This window comes from Antedon bifida, chromosome 5 (genome assembly GCF_963402885.1).
Source record: "Antedon bifida chromosome 5, ecAntBifi1.1, whole genome shotgun sequence".
NCBI lineage: Eukaryota > Metazoa > Echinodermata > Crinoidea > Comatulida > Antedonidae > Antedon > Antedon bifida.
In genome coordinates, this window is record NC_136230.1 from 24364989 (window position 1) to 24374422 (window position 9434).

Genomic DNA, 9434 nt, shown 5'->3' on the forward strand with positions numbered 1-9434 from the left:
TGGTTAGACCCTATAATCAAAGCTATGCTTACAGTTGAGTACACTTTCCTTTTTCTCAATGAGTTATAACATTTTTGTTACGTTGTACATTGTGATTCAGTCTCTTGAGAACTTTTTTTCATTTGAAGTAAATGCATGATAACCCATTTTTGCGCGCCTACTAAAAGGTCACGTGCTTCAAATTATCGTTTTGTTAAAACTTAATAGCCGTATTCGTCTCTCTCTCTCATTTTTGTTTTTCACTATTCTCAAGATGGAAAAATGTATTGGAGTGATTCCAGCAGTGGGTTAATTGAGGAAGCTAACCTTAACGGAACTAACAGAAGAACCATTATAACTGGGCTGAATAATCCATTGAGGATTGATATCTATGGAAACTATCTTTACTGGACAGACACATCGGGTGGTATATATCGAGGTGATAGAACAACTGGAGTATCATTAAAGGACAGTAGCGATAGTCGACTTAATAATCCAAGAGGATTATATATTTTAAAAAGTAAATATTCTATTTTAATATTCAAATGAAAATGCTAACTCAAGATGCAAATGGCACACGTTCCATTAGCGTTGCTTTATATTTCTATTTCAGTATAGGCCTAGTTAATACTGTAAAGTATATTTGTGGTCTACAAGCCCATTTTTAGTCAAATGTGCTATTAAAAACACTCTTTAGAACAAAACAATGTAAATTGGACGCGATGTTCACTCAGTTCCCGAAATAAATTTAAATCGACGAAATATTTCCGTGTTGTGATTCAAAAGCATAGGTGAGGATTAGAGAGTAACATATTTAACTATGAGCTGATAGAAATAACAGATCTATTAACCTTATTATAATATTATTGGACGAAAGTTGTTTAATTTTTGGGCGAACAAGGATTCCATCGAGTACATTTTGATAAAAGACGCATTCCCTATATATTGTGTATGGTTTATTTTAAAATCACAGACTATATTTCTTTTTGTAAAAATGAACCCTAAATGGGCCTATATTGCAATCATTTTTGGTTTATAAAAGGGTAGAAATCTGAAAAAAAGTCGAATATAATAATTTAAGCGGCTAGCATTAAATACCGGCATGCATTGAGCGCAGATTGTTTCGTTTTACTTTTCAATGATAAACCCAAAATAGAGGCGATTGTGAATAAATTTACCGGATCTTCCCCTTTCTATAGTAATGAATTCTGCCAAAAAAATGAAGGACAACACGAGGAACAAAGTTTTAAATTAATAATGAATAATTGTTTAAAACAATATATGATTCAGATTCAAACAACTGTATCTTATTAAATTAAATAGCAGACCATCGTATAGACAAATTTATAATACACCTGATTGTATTCTTGCAATTTTACTGGTCAATTATGCCTCGTTAAATAGTGCAGTCAGTTTTTCAACGAATAAACATTAATGTATAATAATTGTTCTTATTTTTATTGTTATTATCTAATTTTTTATTGATACCGGCAACTTATACTTTCAGCTCCCATCATCATCATGGATGCGGGCGCAACCGTAGAAGATTCGACAACCCACTATGGAATTGGAGATGAAGTGAAGACGGACCTCTTGGCAAACACTACTGGGTCAGGAACAGGCTTGAAAGTCACCCTTACAGCTGAGAATATGGAGGTAATTAACTAAAAAGGAACACATATATTGTATACAGTGTTTCTGACCATGCCATTAATTTATATATCAAATGTCTATATATAATCTTTATTTTCTCTATTTTTGGTTATTCTCAATTTAAGTTGGCGGCTATAGGGTGATTATTTGACCGTAATGTTTTCCAATTCGTTGTTTTTTTATGGTACTGTATTCATGCAATACTTATATACAGCATCGGAAATTAGTGTTTCAAAATGTGCACAGTTGTTGACCTTTGCGTCGATGATTCTCAGTTGAGAATGCATATGAAGGGTATTATGAGTTTATTATAGAATAAGTAGAATGGGAAAACCCCGTAGTTGCATAATGGGTGAAATTCGCGTATTCGTCACATGTGTGCGTGTAGTAGCGAGACGGTATTTCCGCGCGTGATCCGGATTTTCTATGCGTTTTGTATGGATTGCATTTTACACGTTAACTATACCTTTGAGATTTTTAAATTAAAATAAACAATTAAAAATGTTCAAAATATATTTCTATATCATATTTCATCAAGTTCTGAGTTCTTAAAAAAAAGTTTAAATAAAACGACAAAGAACTAAAATCAACCGTAAGCCTACTGCGAATAATGGATCACATGTCTGTCCTACTGACGGACGTAAAATGAAACAAGCTACGAATTCAAACATATATCCGTTATACGTATGTAGACATGGATAAATATACGTATACGTTAGTTTATCCAAAAAATAACACACGCGGAACATAATATATATAGTACTAAATACCGATTGGGTGTAATTATTACCCGATTCTCAGTGCTGTATCTTCGAGATATAGTTTCCAAGTATCAGAGGAATATATGGTTATGCTATGATACCAGGAGAAACATGTAAAACACATGTGATGTTGTATTACCAACTATTCCTATGATACTGGGCAAATATACACAACACCGATAATCGGTTGGTACTTATAGTAACATCTTTTTCAGTTCGACCTGTCTGCAGGTCCTTTTATATGGACTTTAACAGGAAACGGAAACACCGACTCAACCATGACGGTATGATTTTGTTTTGTATTTTTTTTCAAAATATTGGTTAACGGGGTAATGCTGTGGTCATAATAAATAGTGTGACGTGTGATTTTAGCAGTGAAATCATTAAATATAACTGTAATGATATGTCAAACAATAGATATAGGTCTTTTCCCTATAATATAATTGTTGGTTGGACGTGCGGAAAAAAATGAAGTAGAAGATCCGACTTTGCCAACTTTAATCTCAGAGATTCTATTTACATTACCGCTTAAGATATTTACCTATTACTGGGTTTCATCTTCATTTGACAGATCTGCTTGTTTTGTTTTTAGGTCAGATTTGCTAATATGAGATGTTGTTACGGATTCATTGTATTTTTCAGAGCAACTTCACGGTCACCCTCGTCTCCGCATCAGAAATTACTTTGTCTTTTAGTAATAACAGTATATTTTCATCTGACATTCAATTTGAAGGGACCATCAATGCCACTGTTAATGGTATTTTAATCGAATCTTTTTTTTTTTTTTTTTTTAGCCAAAACAATAATTTACACTGTAAGCTGTTGAACCCAAGAGTGTTACCACATCCTTGTTCCTATAAAGCTGATGTCGTTAGCGTATAAGATCAAATTTATTATCATTAATTGATAGTCTATTGTAAAAGTTGTTTTTAATGAATTAATGTGCAGGCCCCAACTAACCATATCACATTATAACAGTTCCTATAGATCCATCCGGTAACCGAATACATTGCTTTGTTGTACAAAATAGTAATTACGTCAGCAAGTGCTAACAAAAACTATGCTTTCGTAGTTTAAGGCATGTATTTGACCAGAAATATAACACCAATACGTATTGAACAGTGAACATAATAGTTTTAATGTCTTCCGAATTTGCATTGTTTTAGATATACAATATAATAATCTTTATTTATTGCTGTTACATCAATTTCTATGTAGCCGATGTAAAACCTGGAGCTATTTTACGTGTAACTATAACTGCTGAATTAACTGACATATTCAATGGCTTAGTCACCGCAGAAGGAGTGTCAAACGCAGTTTTTAGTAAACTACCGCATTTCGTGATGAACATTACTGAGCAGTCTGCAGATGGCAATGTTTATGTTAACGTTGGTCAAAAGGTGCATATGAACCTTATTGTTGAGTTTCCAAAAGGTACCGCTGATCCTACAATTGAAGTCACACTACCATACAACTTTACGACTAACAAGACAAGCGAGCAGTGGGGTATCAACAAAGTGTCCGTTTCGTATGTCAGTGACTCCTTATCCTGTACGTATTCGACAGAGTTCTGCTACTACGCTCCTCAGACGCAGTACATTGCTAACGATGATGATTTCGGCATCCTTAAAGACTGGTCGGTGACACAGTTCGACGGATTTATTAAAGTGAACGACCAAGATGCTTCCAATAACATCTTGGCGTTAGAAATTGAAGTTGTCCTAGACGATACAGACGCGGTGGTTAATGGATCGGAGCACTGGTTAGGACTTGGAATTCAGATTGGCGACGGAGCTCACATCTGGGTTGGAGAAGTACCAGTTTACACGCTGATTAATGAAGTTCCGAAGCCTAAGATGTCGTTCAAGATAACATACGAAACTAATTCATTTTATAAAGGGTAAGTTTGGTAAAGTTACTAAATGTTTTGGTAAATATTGATCAACAATCAAACAAAAAAAAAACTGCAAAAGTGCCCTGTTTTCGAAGTATTTCCCGCAATTATTAATTACATATATTTTGGAAAAAGGCTTTATCTGCAATTTGACCCCCAAAATAAAAAAGTAATAATTGAATATTATGTCAGATATTTTTCAATAATGTACTTTTGAAATATATTCATTTGAAAATAAAATATTACATGGACTTTTGTAATGAAAAACAGAAAACACGTTTTGGTCAATTACTCAAAAGTAGCTTTTTGTAGATAAGCCCTTTTCTCAAAGTACGGCAGAGATGTTCACATAATCACTCTTGACATCCTATAAGTATTGGCATATAGTGATTGTGGTACCACTCTAATTTGATTTCGATAATAGTATTTTGGTTGTTATTTTCAGTGATGATGTAATAATACTGATTAGTATTTGGCACGATGACGATTCAACGGGAAAAGCAGTAGATGTAACTTTCACAATATTGAAGTCGAAAAATGTGCAATATATTAAACTTGAATCAGAATACACAGAGCTGTTGCAGTCACCAGCGGTAAACCCAAGCATGCCTGGACCATCTCCTGTTCGATTTAATGTAAGTTATTCTACAATTAACCAGATTCAATTATGTGTAGGGTCCATGGTCAGCTTGGTTAAGGTTTGGAAGAGTACTTTTAAGTATGTTAGGTATTTACCTACAGCGCTGATACATTTTGAAAGATTAGGAAACGGGTGGATGGCCAGTGTAGTACCTTCAGTAACAAGTTCAGAATACATTAATATACCTATTAATGAAGTGTAACGTATGTCTGCATCAGGATAACAAATTCCATCTTGGCTGGGTGCGATTTTTTCAGTCTTTAGATTTGTTATTAAAGGTTTACAATTATTACAGCCTTTATTTCGCTGGGTGGTGTGTTTAACTTTCTCTGTTTTAATGACTTATAATATAAGTCGACAGGGGTTTTCTAAATGAAATCAAAGACAAGCGTAGTCACATTTCTCATGTATTTCACAGCTTGGAACCATTCAGATTGCCGCAAAACCAACTTTCCGTGTACGCCTAGGAATCGACAAAAACGGAAAAACTGCTCCGGGCACTCGTCGCTTTGTTGGCGTGGCTGATTTGTTGTGGTTCTCGACTGTTAATAGCGCTAAAGTTCTTTCTTGCACAAAATCTTTTCAATTTATGTATTCGGACAGACCAGATGTTGGTGGTGGTGGTAAGTGTACGATAGTGTGTCAGTTTAATCTGAAAGAGTTATACATTGTCTGCATATATTCTAACCATGTTTAAATGAATATTAGGCGCATCTCACCAGGTTGTGAGGATTGCATGTGCCGTATTGTAACTGCTGTTTTTAAACATAAGGCACCTACAAAATTGACAATGTTTCTTTCACAACATTAAGCCATTCTTATCAAATCTGAATTATGTTTATTATGATTGTAATATCGGCAAAGTATCGACAATTTGTTCTGTAACATAGAGAAGTTGTAGATACAGTATCACATGTGTATCATAACGATGACTTCCTCGACCAAACCAACTTTCGTTAATATAAGTTTACATGTGATCGATATATTACGTTGTAATTAAGAGTGTGTCTATGATTCTTACAAACATGATTCGGCTGATTACAATTACTCTATAACTCTTACACTGTACTTCTAGATTTATGTCGGTCTGGTTACACACCTTACAAAGAAACGTGTTACAAAGTGTTCAACGACACGCTAGAAACTTGGGATGCAGCAAAGGCGGCCTGTGAAACAGATAATGCGCAATTAGTCATGATTGAAGATACGTGTGAACAACAATTTCTTCGCGACCTCGTTCCAGCACTCTCGCCATACAAATACTGGATTGGGCTGAAAGACGTTGGGGTGAGTATGGCTATCAGACCCCGTGTCACTCGTAATCGCCGTAATGAACTGGCCATGCTAACTACACGAGAAGGGGGACGTAACTTTGACCGGGCAAGTCTATGATTAATAACATGAAATGCCGTTTATTATACTCATAACTTTTCAATTATAACAATGTATATGTTCTAGGGTACTGATACTTTCAAGTGGACAAACGGGTCATCGGCGTCTTTTACAAAATGGCTACCAAACAGACCCGGAACAAGTGTGACTGAAGACTGCGGAGCTGCGGCTTTTGTAGATGTCTACGATACCAGGGATATCAGTACTGATCTTGGTGACTGGGACATAATGGACTGCACCGCTATCCTACCAGCTATCTGCGAATATCATATGTTATATTTTGAACACGGTACGCTAAATATGTGGTTCTTACGTACTGCACAAGACCGTGTTTCTGCAGCCAAACATTAACCGATAAACCTTAACCGATAAACCATAACCGATAATTAACCGATAAAGTTCATGTGTAAATGGGGTTTAACAGATTCCGCTCAAGAAAAATTAACCGATAATTATCTCATTCAAATCGGATAATTATGGGATAAATGCAATAATGTTTTAAACTTTGACCTAAGGACAATATAATGACTACATACTATCATATATCGCCACAATAAACCTCTAGAGTAGAACTGCAATTTTGTAATAAAGTAGCACAAAAATATTGTCTATTAGAAAAAGAGTTTCAGCAAAATAAGTAAGGATTTCCATTATTATATACTTTTTTCTTCAGATGAGGGAACACCAGAACCAGTATTTTCTTCAGATGAGGGTACACCAGTACTAGGACCTGCAAAAGAAGCTGTGATGAGGTACAGCAAATGGACTAAATCTCAGACAGACGTCTGCCATTATGATGGGGGATCTAGCCAGTGTGATGCTTGCGTGGCTGGTGCTCATAAGTGTGAAAACGGGAAGCATACTGTGTGTGTCAGTGATCCTAGTAAATGCCCAGTTCCGGGTAAGTTTGGAATAAAGAGTCCTGACGGTATAGCCAATATATCACAAGAAGTTCCGTTGCTTATGAACTCAAATTACATTGTCAACACACTGACGCGTAACCTATATAAAAAAGAGACACTCCTCATTCCTATTTTATCATCTTAACATGGTTTGGTTTCTATCCATGTGACTTTATCAATTTTTATCAACACGACATCAACAAGATATTTTCCACACAATGTAATTAATCGATGAATAAGGCCTTGTGGATTGCATTTGCTTTTAATTTATCGATGTGTTTTTATTATTATTCCGACAGATTATTATGACCAGGGTTTTGTCATAACTAAGAAGTTGGATGATCCGGATAAAGACGTCATTTTTGCTTGTAACCCTTCAGTTGGACGTCTATCAGACAAGATTGTTCCGTCGTGCTATGTACAAGATAATCCACCATATGGACGCTGGAAAGGTAAAACAATGAGGATTGTTTTCATTATTTCCCTCAAAGAATAGCACTGACATGAGGCTAGCTGATATATAAAAAAACACTTAGAGCTTGCATACTTAGAGACTAAATGCCACGGGTCATCATACACAACGATATGGACAGCAAGAGGAATCTCTAACTTGATAAATCAATAAGTAATAGGCCTAACACTGACACTTTCTCCCGGAGATTTTTGGATTTGCAGACAACTATCAGTGAATGGTTAGGCGTAGTGTCTACATTTCTTTTGTCAATACATCCTTCCTTGAATGCTTAGCGCCCACACAATAATGTTCGATTTATAAAAAAGGCACATATAAACAGAATATTGCATATATTAATATTTTTCTTATGTCAAAATGAACAATATATCCCTATACTATTATCATTATAATATGTATAAAAATATAAATATTCTTCAATAGCTCTACCAATGAACCTACACAATGTCATTGGATCTGACCAGCTTACAGGACTTATCTATGGCATTCACATGGACATGCGCAGTTACATGCGCAGTAAAGATCAAGGTGCAACGTGGGTGTTTATTAGTAAAGACGCCTGGGACTCTTTGACAAAAAGTTTGCCGGACTTCAAGACGGCTGGAACTAGTGAGGGCAACTGGCTGTGTGAGTTTATATCATTATTTAGCTCCCACTAAGGTCTCACTGTCATGTACGTCCAATGTGAGTAATTTGACGCCTCATCTGAACTGTCGCTTGTGATTGGTCAAACTTGAGCTACCCGTCTTTGCTTTACACTGCAGTGTGTTTTTTAAGTGCCACAATCTTAAAGGCCAATTTACACTAAGGTGATAACGATCGACGAAAAAGATAAATAAGCATTTTTCATACCTAAAACAAAAGAATTTTAAAAAGTTTTCATCCTAGAATTATAGGATTATCATCTATGCTGCATTTGATTAAAATAATATTTCCACACGTCACGTTATGATTAGTAAGAGCAATAATATCGTGACAAATAACGATTAAATAACGATTAATAAAAAATGTTTTTATCAAATACAGCATAAATGATTATCTTATAGTTCTAGAACGAAAACCCTAATTTCTTTTGTTTTATTAAAGAAAAATGTATGTTTACCTATTTATCGTCGATCGTTATCACCCTAGTGTAAATGGGCCTTAAATGTTAAAAATGGGCTGATCATTGAATAGAACGAATTAACCAGTTCTACGTCATACGAAATCAACTAATCAACTGGCAAGAGTGTACTTTTGTGATAATGATGATTATGTTTTATGCCACTCTGCTCATTTAACACATTTCTATCTTTTCAACAGATGATGACAGTGGCCTGAAGTATAATGGAGTTTTGAAAATGAAAAAGGACTGCTGCTAAATCATGACATTTCAGCGGCCCGATTCTAAGTCATATTCAACTTTCGCAAATATTATGTAATTAGACCTATAGATTTCCGTCCTATTATAGTTTTTAAATTTAATCGAAAATGTAACGAAATTTACATAGAAAATATTTTCAATTCATACTTAATTGTTTTAATTGTAATATATTATGTTTGGTATTTGCATTGCGTATCAGAATGTATTGCTATAAATTATTCAAAATTCTATTTTTTTTTCACATGAGTAAATCATTTTAGATTGTTTTTAAATATGTTGAATGTTTCGACCTAGTGTAGTACTATTAATGGAGATTCGGCCTAATAATAATAAAATAATATTTGTTGTCACGCATGACGTTTCATACATTATATTAAA

General features: G+C 34.7%; 2 protein-coding genes across 2 annotated transcripts; both read left to right on the top strand.

Annotated features, from left to right (window-relative positions):
* The first annotated feature begins 224 nt into the window (after nucleotides 1-224).
* LOC144843444 (low-density lipoprotein receptor-like) lies at nucleotides 225-1775 on the top strand. The gene is made up of 3 exons (XM_078700228.1): nucleotides 225-499; nucleotides 1487-1635; nucleotides 1758-1775. The coding sequence occupies exons 1-3, from the start codon at nucleotides 262-264 to the stop codon at nucleotides 1773-1775; spliced, it is 405 nt and encodes a 134-aa protein (XP_078556354.1). The 5' UTR covers nucleotides 225-261.
* A 1083-nt stretch (nucleotides 1776-2858) lies between these two features.
* On the top strand, nucleotides 2859-9133 carry LOC144843445 (uncharacterized). Its single transcript, XM_078700229.1, has 10 exons — nucleotides 2859-3150; nucleotides 3612-4293; nucleotides 4733-4922; nucleotides 5346-5550; nucleotides 6003-6214; nucleotides 6386-6608; nucleotides 6993-7220; nucleotides 7521-7673; nucleotides 8117-8320; nucleotides 8996-9133. The coding sequence occupies exons 1-10, from the start codon at nucleotides 3006-3008 to the stop codon at nucleotides 9052-9054; spliced, it is 2301 nt and encodes a 766-aa protein (XP_078556355.1). The 5' UTR covers nucleotides 2859-3005; the 3' UTR covers nucleotides 9055-9133.
* The last annotated feature ends 301 nt before the right edge of the window (nucleotides 9134-9434 follow it).